General features: G+C 51.6%; 2 protein-coding genes and 1 long non-coding RNA gene across 5 annotated transcripts; 2 read left to right on the top strand and 1 right to left on the bottom strand.

The window, feature by feature from the left end:
• Nucleotides 1–1,262: 1,262 nt before the first annotated feature.
• LOC148123431 (uncharacterized) lies at nt 1,263–4,850 on the bottom strand. Its single transcript, XR_015738585.1, has 2 exons — nt 4,719–4,850; nt 1,263–1,495 (listed from the first exon to the last, which is right to left on the bottom strand). It is a non-coding gene; the product is annotated as an uncharacterized LOC148123431 (long non-coding RNA).
• Nucleotides 4,804–7,401, top strand: Ube2m (ubiquitin conjugating enzyme E2 M). Its single transcript, XM_048427796.3, has 6 exons — nt 4,804–5,045; nt 6,004–6,098; nt 6,196–6,234; nt 6,335–6,438; nt 6,733–6,796; nt 6,885–7,401. Exons 1-6 carry the CDS (start codon nt 4,937–4,939, stop codon nt 7,023–7,025), a joined length of 552 nt encoding a protein of 183 aa, XP_048283753.2. The 5' UTR covers nt 4,804–4,936; the 3' UTR covers nt 7,026–7,401.
• A 466-nt stretch (nt 7,402–7,867) lies between these two features.
• Nucleotides 7,868–10,727, top strand: Chmp2a (charged multivesicular body protein 2A). Of its 3 annotated transcripts, none has more exons than XM_048427758.3 (6): nt 7,868–8,026; nt 8,635–8,848; nt 9,926–10,105; nt 10,176–10,306; nt 10,387–10,448; nt 10,522–10,727. In XM_048427758.3, exons 2-6 carry the CDS (start codon nt 8,681–8,683, stop codon nt 10,647–10,649), a joined length of 669 nt encoding a protein of 222 aa, XP_048283715.2. In that variant the 5' UTR covers nt 7,868–8,026; nt 8,635–8,680; the 3' UTR covers nt 10,650–10,727. The 3 variants fall into 3 exon arrangements, with proteins under 3 accessions (XP_048283715.2, XP_048283717.2, XP_048283716.2); XM_048427760.2 differs by having other exon boundaries at nt 7,887–8,026; nt 8,570–8,848; XM_048427759.3 differs by having other exon boundaries at nt 8,020–8,157.
• Nucleotides 10,728–10,945: the final 218 nt, after the last annotated feature.

Below are 10,945 nucleotides of genomic sequence, written 5' to 3' on the forward strand. Positions count from 1 at the left end.
GGGGTGGCTCGGTGGTAAAGCCACTTGTCATCAAGCCTGATGACCTGAGTTTGATCCCTAAAACCCACATGTTGGAAGGCGACAAACAACTCCTGAAAGTTGTCCTCTGACCTGCACAAGCTCTGTGTGTTTGTGTTTTTTCTGTTATATGTGCACATGTACACACACAGGTAAAGAAATAAATGGGGGAAAGCCTTTAAAAGAGGCCTAGGAATGTAGTTTATCGATGGGTTGTTTGCCTAGCATTCACCAAGCCCTGGGATCAATGCCTTCTGCTTTAAGGACCAATTTATGAGTTAGAGAGAAAGACAAATCAGAAAAGTTATAAATCTTGGTTGCTGCTGAGAAGAGAGAAATGGACAGGAAAGAGAGAGAAAGAGGAAGACAGAAGAATGCCATTTGAGTCAGGGTCCCAGGAAGCAGGAAGGTTCAGCTGTGGTTGTCAGCAATCAGCTGGAAGGGAGCAGCAGGGCTGGGGTTATCGGAGACAGTGAGAATGTCCAGAGTAAGAAGATAAGCACACTTAGGACTTTAGCGAGTATTCAAAGAGAGGGGGGATAAGAAAAATTATGCTTTTTGAGCTAGAACTCAGAAGAGTGGGCAGGCTTAATAGTGAAGATCTCTGGCAACTTCCTAGTGCTTTACATTTTTAAAGTAATGAACTGTCAAGGAGGTAAGACTGGGGGGGGGGGGGGACTCACTGCTCATCCTGTGCAAGAATCCTGAGGGAGGACCTTCAGGGCCCTTCTCTCCAGAGAGCTAGAAGGCCTGACTCTGGGTAGTGTGTACACTACTACCAGAAGGGCCTTGGCCTCCAGGTGAAGTGTCTGGCTGGTAGAAGGCCACAAGGCCACTCTTCTCAGCCCCTGTGGCACCCTGTTTCTCAGAGCAGCAGGTTGAGTGGCCTCTGTGGAGTCCCCACCCTGCAGTGATGTCCAGATAGACAGGTCTAGAGACCAGAGGCAGGAACTTGATACCTCAACCTTTGTCAGGAGACAGGATCTCACGGTGCCTTGATATTCCCACCACATTCCAGAGCCTCCAAAGGGATTGCCCACCTCTCATGCTCGCCATCTTGCTGAGTCAATACATCGTTTCCCTGTGCCCAAACCCACTGTCCAGTCACTTTCTTCCTAACAGCACCCCACCCCCAACCCCTGAAACAGGCATAAGCAGAAAGTCAAAGCTTTCTTCCCACCAGCAGGATGGGCACTGAGGAGTAAACAAGGGAGGGGCCATGAGATAAACACCAGATTGGGAGGTTTAACCTGGAAGCTCAAACATTTCAGTATTTTCTTGTCCTCATGGGTTTGCAACTAACAGGTACTAAGAAGGGATGAGTGAGACCCCAAATTGTGGAGCACAGACTTCAGGACCAGTTGCTCTATCCTCTGGATTCTGTTCCCCTCACTCAGACCACAGGTCCTTCCACCATGGCTCTGTTCATAGCTCTACAGGGGCCTCCTTCGCACTGGGGGTTCTTCAGGAGCACATTCTGCAAGAAATGACAAGATATACAGCTGACAACAGTTTACATGACCCTGGACACTTCAGGCCTGGTGTCCCATGCCATTTCTCCTTTTAATAGCCACCTTCCCTTCCATCTATGATTTTGACACAGCTGCTCCTCCCATGGATTACTGGGGTGCAAGTAGTCAAAAAAGACCCATTTAACACAATTCATTCAGCTTGAGCCCTAAACCCAGGTTGAGGTCTTTCTCTGGGTAGTTGTCAGACCGGTTCTGGGAGGTCCCAGGAATACCATTTAAAGGTCTGCACGTCCAAGCTGCTTCACTTGTTCCTGCTACTTCATCATGACACCCAAAACGGGGGATCTGGCCTCAAGGAAAATAAACAGGCCAAACCAAGTCAGAGGCTGATCCTGTGTGACAGAGTAAGGGGAGGGGGGAATCCCTGGTCCCTATCCCTGGAACACTCATTTGTTCCGTCCAACTGTCAGTTGTGAAGGGACAAAGACACAGCTCCATAAGGCCACTTAGTGGCCTATGGAACACCCTTCATCTTATAGAGATATGAACTCAAACCAAACTGAGATTCATGGTTCCAATGCAGAAAAGAATTTCAGTCCTAGCCAGTATGATGCAAAGTTGGAGATTTTATTAAACATATTGTAAATAAGTTTTAAGCATGAGAGAAGTGCTCAAAATGACTTAACCAAGTGTGGATGTGTGTTTTCCAAGGAAGAATGGGGGGAAGTAGTGGATGTGGGATCTTCAAGGTAGAGTCTCAATTATCTTAGCATTAGCTACACAAAATACCTTTTTGGGTGGTTCTCAAATTACATTTCAAAGGGTTGCTAAGAAACCTAAGAAACCTTTTCCTTTCCTCTTTTGAAAAACATTGGAAATCAGCTCCAGACATGCTTTGGATGGAGTTATCATCTCATAAGGTAAAACAAAAGCTACTAAAGTGTACAGGTTCAGTACACATCCTTGCCCTGTAAATGGAGTTTCTGATGAGATTCCTAAAAACATTGTAGGAATTACAAGCCCAAGTGCGATTAAAGATGCGCGCCACCAGTGCCCGGTTTGTACTGGCATTCTTGCTTATGCATGGAAAGAGGGTTCAACCAGGCTCCAGGGTCAGAGGTTCTATCCCTTTCTCGGGTCCCCATAATTTTCAGTGTTCTCTTCTACCTCACAGACCAGCAAAGATCCTGAACCAAACGCCTTTAAATCCAGCACTCAGGAGGCAGAGGCAGGCAGATCTCTATGAGTTCGAGGCCAGTCTGTTTCACAGAGTGAGTGCCAGGACAAGTTCCAAAGATACACAGAGAAACCCTGTCTCGAAAAACCAAACAAAACAAAAACTAAGAAAGACCCTGAATCAAGATAAGCAGACTTTAGAATCTGAGCAGTAGGGAAAGAACACAGGCAGTGAAGTGCTAGAACACTGTAGAACTGCAGGACTACAAACAGCCCAAGCCCATTTAGTCCTGGGACCCTGGGAGGGCCTGGAGGGTTGTACCTGTAAGGAATGTGAGTTCAAGGTCAGCTTGGATTACCTGCTGAGTTTGGGCCAGGGATGGGTCCTGAGTGGAAGAAGAAAGGTACAGCCACAAAAGCAGCAGATGTACAATAATCAGCATAAAGCTGTGTACCTGAGGAACGGTAAAGAGTAGTTTTGGAGTAATTGTTTTTCTCTGGGTCTCAGTGTGGGCTTGAGATTAGGGCTGATGGTGGAGGCCAGGTTGGCATCAAACCCAAGCTGAGTTCCCATCCTTGGCCCAAACTTCTCTCAGCTTTTAAAGATAAAGCCAAGAAAGGCTGCTGGGGGTGGGCTACTGAGATGACAGAGGGCTGAACAGGGACTAGACTTAAAAGGTCAGGAGTAGTGGGTGGTGGTGGCCTTTAATCACAGCACTCGGGAGGTAGAGAACTCTGTGAGTTCCAGGACAGTCAGGGCTACACAGAGAAACCGTCTTGAAAAACAAAACAAACAAAAATAGGTCAGGAAGATTAGGGCGCTGCCAGCAAGGGGGTACAAAGTCCCAAATGTAGAATCGTGGTTCATGCTTGGCGGTATGAATGATATACCAGATGGCAAAGAAGGGCCAACCTGTTCTAGGCATGTTTTTCAAGCGGTGACCAGACCAGCAGCAGAAAAGCCTAACATCCATCGTGGCTGCCAGCCAGTTTCCTAGATGACAGTCGGAAGTCACTGGCTCATCCTGAGCTATTTCCTTCCGCCTCCCAAATACCCTAAATTAGGACTGGATGCGAGCTGACTCAATCTAGGTCCGTCAGAGGCACAATGCCACTTCTGCTGGTCTCTAGGCCGCAGCGATGGACACCGGACCCACGTCCACCTTGGATCGTAAAAACTACACAACGCTCACTCTCCGCTGCACAACAGAAATCTATTTTAAGGAACAAGGGCCTCGATGTATTTGTTGCCTAGGATGTCCCTGAACGCCTGAGCTCAATCGAACCTGATGCCTCGGCCTCCAGAAAAATAAGACTTTTAAGCTAATTTACATCAATAGGAATCTGGGTTTGCGAAGGGATTAAGGGAGCCCAGATAACGTCCCTTATAAACGCCCAGGCTCTGCCTTTGCTGAGCCCACAGAGAGCAAGATCCATTTTAGCCCGTTCCCGCTGAGTTCCGCATAAGCGCAAGCTTGGATGGAACCACCAAGAACCAAACGGCCACTACCCGTCTCGCTCAAAAAATGGTTGCAAGCACCGCTTCCTACTCTGCTGGGTGTGCATCCCAGCAAGTACCCGCTGGACCGCCGAATAGACACCGCCACAAACGGAAATACCCGAGCTTAACCGAAGAAGACCGATCCCCAAACTCCAACGAGGAGCAACCTGGGGGCTGCAAGGGTTGCGCAGGCGCAGAACGCAACCGGGACAGGAAGACCCGAAGTAGGCAGGCGGCGGAAAGTGCCGAAGCGGCGGGGCGCCCGAGGCCGTTGCCGACCTCCACATAGCAGCCGCGCCTGCCGCGGAAGCTGAGCCTCCACCGGTACCCTGCCACCGCCAGCGCGGCTGCCACCTCCACCTTCCACCTCACCACAGCCTCCTCGCAAAGGGAACAAGTAGGCGGGAGAGCGACGGACCCGGGAAGGCCGGCGTCCTCAGCCACAGCGGGGCCTCGCAAGACCTGAGCGGAAGAGGGGGAGAAGGGCGCGGGGGCCGAAGCAGGGGCGGGGCCGAGGATCACCGAGTCCTCCCGAGCGCCTCCGAACTCACCCGAGGCGCTAAGCCAGGCCAGGAGCCGGACTACGGAAGCCGAGGCGGGCCGTGGGGTGGGCGCGGAGCAGAGCGGCAGGCCGGGCGGGCGGCGGCGGCAGCGGAGGAGGCCGCGGCAGCGGGTCCGAGAAGCGGAAGCGGCGCAGGAGGCGGCGGGGGGGCCGGGTGGCCGGGGTCCCGGGCCCCGCGGCGGCTGCGGCGGCGGCGGCGGCGGCAGGATGATCAAGCTGTTCTCGCTGAAGCAGCAGAAGAAGGAGGAGGAGTCGGCCGGCGGCACCAAGGGCAGCAGCAAGAAGGCGTCGGCGGCGCAGCTCCGGATCCAAAAGGGTAGGGGTCGGGACCCCGTGTTTGAAGTCAGGGACCGGGGTGTGAAAATGCAGCCTCTGAGGTGGAGTATCGGAAGTCAGGGTTCGAGGGTTGAGGTGCGGAACGGGGGTGCGGTCACTAGGGAGGGTCAGCGATTGGGGCCGGGTTTGGGGCGTTGGGATACTAAGGCCTGGAGTGGTAGGTGCCCGGAATCTGTTAGGGGAAGGTGATAGTTTGAGAGTCAGACGGAAACTTTGCTTCACGGGCTATGAAGATAAGGTGAAGGTTGTGAACTGGAGATAATTAGGAGACGGTTTAATGTATTATATTGAGGACTTGTAGCCCAGGACTCAGGGATCGGGCAGAGAAGTTTTGAGTTTTAGGTGAAGGGGAGGGAGGAAAGGTGACTAAAAAATGGGAGTGAGGGTCAATTTAAGCTACCATGCTGGACGTCTCAAGAGTCAAGTGGGAACCGGGGTGTGGAATAACCCGGAGAAGAGGAAGGACAGTGGAGGCTGGATGGTTGATGAGAAGGGATGATGTAGTGTGTTGGAAGGGTCCGTGGTCCTTGAGTTAGGATGCACAGGTACACAGTAGTGAGTGGAGAGCATGATTCGAGAGCCTCAGGCTTAGGGTGCTCAGGGCTTCTTGGAAACCAGGGTTGTAGAAATAGAGGTTCTTGGGGACTGTGTTGTGGGAACTTGTCATGGGGGATTTAGGAGGCTAATAAGGGTTTTCCCTGTCCCAAGAGATGGGCACCCAGTTAAAACTGAAGATGCTTGTATGTGGGATACTATGTATCCAGGAGAGTCCATGTAGAGACTGAAAAGTGGGGAGAGTGTATAGTACAGACTGAGATGTAAATAAAGCACTCCACACAGCAGATCCAGGAGGACTTGGGAGTTCTGCTGACACCTGCCCAGACCTACCGCCTTTCTTTCACCTGTTTTCTCTCCCTCTCTCTGCTGCCCAAACCCAGACATTAACGAGCTGAACCTGCCTAAGACTTGTGACATCAGCTTCTCAGACCCAGACGACCTCCTCAACTTCAAGCTGGTTATCTGTCCTGATGAGGTAAGAGTAAAATAAGCATGGCGGGGTTCCCAAGAACAGACCAGGGGTAGCCCCATAGAGAATAGGGTCTTAATTCATTCTCCCTTTTCTCTCCCAGGGCTTCTACAAGAGTGGGAAGTTTGTGTTCAGTTTTAAGGTGAGTCCTAAGTGGACAGAGGTGGCTCTGTGGAGAAGCAGCAGCAGCTGAGGCATAGTCAAAACACCCACCCATCTCCTTTCTCTTTCTCTGGGGCCAGGTGGGACAAGGTTATCCTCATGATCCCCCCAAGGTGAAGTGTGAGACAATGGTTTATCATCCCAACATTGACCTCGAGGGCAACGTCTGCCTCAACATCCTCAGGTGATGGCACTGCCTTGCCTCTCCCTCCGAGGTCTGCCTTCCTTGCATTCTCTCAGCCTTTTGTCTCTCCTTTATGGTCCGTGATTCTCTGTCTTTTCATTTCCAAGTTGCCTTCCTAACAGCCCTACCTGTGCTTTCTCCATGGCCTGCCCTGTTCCATACCCTACCCCTTTCTCACCTCTCACTCTTCAGTGTTAGGAGCCTCCTATGGGCCTGGCCTGTTTGGTACTAGCAGGGCCTGTGGCAGCCTCCCACTCACCAACTCGTGATAACCTTGATGCTCTCTGCCCACAGAGAGGACTGGAAGCCAGTCCTTACGATAAACTCCATAATTTATGGCCTGCAGTATCTCTTCTTGGTGAGTAAGAGAGGCATTTGAGGCTGAGGGTTTGTTGGCCATCTACCTACCTCTCTTGCCTGTTAACTTCTGCTTGTGCTGGCCACAGGAGCCCAACCCCGAGGACCCACTGAACAAGGAGGCCGCGGAGGTCCTGCAGAACAACCGGCGGCTGTTTGAACAAAACGTGCAGCGCTCCATGAGAGGTGGTTACATCGGGTCCACCTACTTCGAGCGCTGCCTGAAATAGGGTTAGCAAATACCCATCCCTGCCAGGGTTATCAGCCCAGGCATCCCCTGCAAATATTTATTGGGGGCCCGGGTAGGGTGTGTGGGGTAGCCTTGGCTCCTGCCTTGGCCTTGCCTCTCCTTCCTGTCACCTGCCCCTAGTTATTTTTTTTTAACCACCACGTGATTATGGTCGGTGCTGCCTCCTCCCGACCTGCTCAGCGATGGGAAATGAATTGGCTTGTTTAGCGCCCCCCCCCCCTCCCGCTGGGTGCTGTCCAACACCCCACTCTTGACTGTGGGGTAAGTGGGCAATGGGCCTGGGTCGCTGGGCCCAAGCAACCCACCCCACCACCACTGGAGGTCCCACCAGGCTATTAAAGGGGAATGTTACTGCATGGCCTCTGCCTCTTCCTTCTGTGGGTTGGGAGGGACAAGTGAGGTCCTCCAGCGTCTGTGATGAAGATAAGTGTGTGGCAACTGTCCTTGTGTTGAGTGGGACCACTCACTGGGATGAGGAGCAAGCAATGGAAGAATCGGCTAATTTCAGTTCCTGGCATTTACACCAACATAGAACCTACAAATCATCTCCAGGCTTGCCCCTTTATGCCATGTGAGGGCCCGCCGATTTGGGTCCTGCCAGTTTTCGCACTTGCTAAGATTCCCTGAATGAACCGCCCAAAGAAGGGTGGAGTATGACCCTTCCAGAATGAATAGACCGAAGGTGCCATCGTGCTGCATTCCTGCTCGGGGCCTGTAAGGGTTATTAGGGTGGGACTTGCAAGTTCCGCAGAGGTGCGGGGCATTTTGCGCATGCGCCCGTTTTCTGGCTGTGCGCGTGCGTGCTGCCACTTCCCAGCATTCCGGGAGAGGGTGGGACCTGTGACGTCAGGCCGTTTAATCCGGAAACGGCGGCGGCGGCAGAAGCTACCGAACCGAGGGGCTGTCGTTGGTGGGGACCCAAGGCTTTGCAGAGAAGGGGGCGTGACCCGGAAGCGGAAGCCCATCGCGCTCTCGACTCCGGTGAGTGGCCCCTGCTGGGCCGCAGTCCCGGTTGGGCGACAACGTAGGACTTCTCGGCTGGGGTATCGGATGTCGCGCAGTCTGCCCGACCCTGCCCTCGTCATCGAGGTCCCCACCTTTGCCTGCCCTCGGTATGCAGGCTCCTCTACATCCCCAAGACCTGCCCTCCCTGTCTCTGTCACGTCCTGGGTGTAGAATGCCACTTCTACCCCAGGTAGCCAGGTTCCCTCATCATTCAAATCCATTGCCCCACCTTAGGGCCCAGCTTCCACCTTACTATGTTTCAGAACCTACCCCATCCTATTTTCCCTTGTTGAGGGGCCCCCACAACCATCCTCTCCTGACTGAATTTAAACACCTCAGCGTGTCCACTCATGTCTGGGTCCCTGGAATACTCCAGAACCACACCCTTAATTCTGCCCTACTGTCTGAAAGCAGGGCGGGCGGAGGGGGTGCGCCTGAGCCAAAGAAGTGGATAACTTTAGTTCTGGTCGTTCTCACTTCTAGTCCTAATTCTTTTTTACTACTCATGCATACCCCCAGTTCCCAGGTCCTAACTACTTACAGGACCCTACTTCTGCCTTTTGCCTGGGCCCCACACCCTACAGCTAGGTCTGAAGTCTGCCCCAGTCATACTGGTGGAGTCCTACCACTATGGACCTGTTGTTTGGGCGCCGGAAGACGCCAGAGGAACTCCTTCGTCAAAACCAGAGGGCCCTGAACCGAGCCATGAGGGAGCTGGACAGGGAGCGGCAGAAGCTAGAAACCCAGGAAAAGAAAATCATTGCGGATATCAAAAAGATGGCAAAGCAAGGCCAGATGGTAAGTGCCAAGTGGTCAAGGGCTGGGACACAAGACAAGACGCCATCTCAGCCACTATTGTAAGTACGACAGTGGAAGACTCAACGAAAAGTTGAGTGAAGGGTGGAACAGGAGTTTCCTAGTTTGGGCTGTCTGGGAGGACTTCTTAATAGAAGTGCATGCATCAAGCAGACAACAAATGTTAGCCTTAGCAAACTGGGAGAACACAAGACCTGAGTGGTTGTGAGCCAAACAGGAGGCTGCAGTGTGAACCAGGATGAAGGATCGTCTGAGTTAACGCGCCTTAACAAAAAAGGCCAATGAGAGCCGGGAGGTGGTGGCACACACCTTTAATTCCAGCATTTGGGAGGCAGAGGCCTGAGAGATCTGAGTTCAAGGGCAGCCTGGTCTACAAAATGAGTTCCAGGACAGCTAGGACCATTACACAACGAAACCCTGACACACACAAAAAATAAAATTTAAAAATAAAACAAATGGCCAGTGAGGATGGGAGGTGGGCTGGTGTAAACAGTTGGTTAGAGGTACCATTTCCTTGAGTGTTCCAAAAATTTAAGTAAGGAATGGAAGCTGGACCTTGGATAGGTTTGCATGTGGTTCTAGAAACAGTCTGAGGCATACATAGGCTCTGTGACACAGAAGAGTTGCATATTTTGTTTTCTTCAGTGCCAGGGCTTAGACTCCAGAATTTTGTGCATGTCAGGCAAGGCTCTACCAGAGTCCCTTGCCCAGGACAAATTTTGGTCTAGTCTAGGAGTCAAAACTGAGAAGAGTTGTAGAAGTCTTAAGAAGTGACTGTGGGCATAGAAGGAAACAGGGATAAGGACTGAGCCTAGTCCTGCACTTAAGGATCAGATTACAGAGATGCCTGAATGGATACAGTGACCCATGTCCCAACATTAGGGAAGCAGAGACAGAACTGCCAGTAGGCTACTCTGAGCTATATAGATGGCTGGAGTGATATCCCTGAGAGGAAGGTGAGATTTTTAAAGAAGTGATCATGATCACTCAGGTTAATTTCCATTAGTCTTCTTAAAGCGTAACTTCACAGCTTCATAATTTCTCTTATCCACCCTGAAGGATGCTGTTCGAGTCATGGCAAAAGACCTAGTGCGAACCCGGCGATATGTACGCAAGTTTGTGTTGATGCGGGCCAACATCCAGGCTGTGTCCCTCAAGATACAGACTCTAAAATCCAACAATTCAATGGCACAAGCCATGAAGGGTGTTACTAAGGCCATGGGCACCATGAACAGACAGGTTTGTCCCTCTCAATCTACTTTCCCATCCCCATTGACCTGCAGGCAGCTTACCCTCCCCCTTCTTCCAGCTGAAATTACCCCAGATTCAGAAAATCATGATGGAGTTTGAACGGCAGGCAGAGATCATGGACATGAAGGAGGAAATGATGAATGATGCCATCGACGATGCCATGGGTGATGAGGAAGATGAAGAGGAGAGGTATGGAAAGTAACAGGAAGGCAGGGATGTTTTCCAGGCCTCTTACCCATTCATAGCACTCATGAGTTATTCTTTTCTAGTGATGCTGTTGTGTCCCAGGTCCTGGATGAGCTAGGACTGAGCCTCACAGATGAGCTATCAAGTGAGTGTTCCAAACCCTTCTTTTCCCCACCCAAAGCTCAGCCGCAGCCCTTGACCCTCAATTCTCTCTGCAGACCTCCCTTCCACTGGTGGCTCACTCAGTGTGGCTGCTGGTGGGAAGAAAGCAGAAGCCACAGCCTCAGCCCTGGCTGATGCTGATGCAGACCTGGAAGAGAGGCTCAAGAACCTTCGCAGGGACTGAACAATTCTCCAAAGGATGGACTCTACACTCAGGGTCTTTACCCTGTCCCCCTCTGAAATAAAAGAAATTTGGACATAATTTCCAAAGGCTGTGAGTTTCCCCGTATAATAAAACGTGTAATAAGAGGTGGGCAGTGGCAGCAGACGCCATTAATCCCAGGACTCAGGCAGAGGCAGGCAGATCTCCCAAGTTCAAGGCCAGCCTGGTCTACAGACTACAAAGCTACAGAGAAACCCTGTCTCAAAAAGAAACCTAAGTTGACTAACGGCAATGGGACCCATTTCCAGGTTCAATTC

Source organism: Myodes glareolus, chromosome 1 (assembly GCF_982192425.1).
Source record: "Myodes glareolus chromosome 1, mMyoGla1.1, whole genome shotgun sequence".
Taxonomy (NCBI): Eukaryota; Metazoa; Chordata; class Mammalia; order Rodentia; family Cricetidae; genus Myodes; species Myodes glareolus.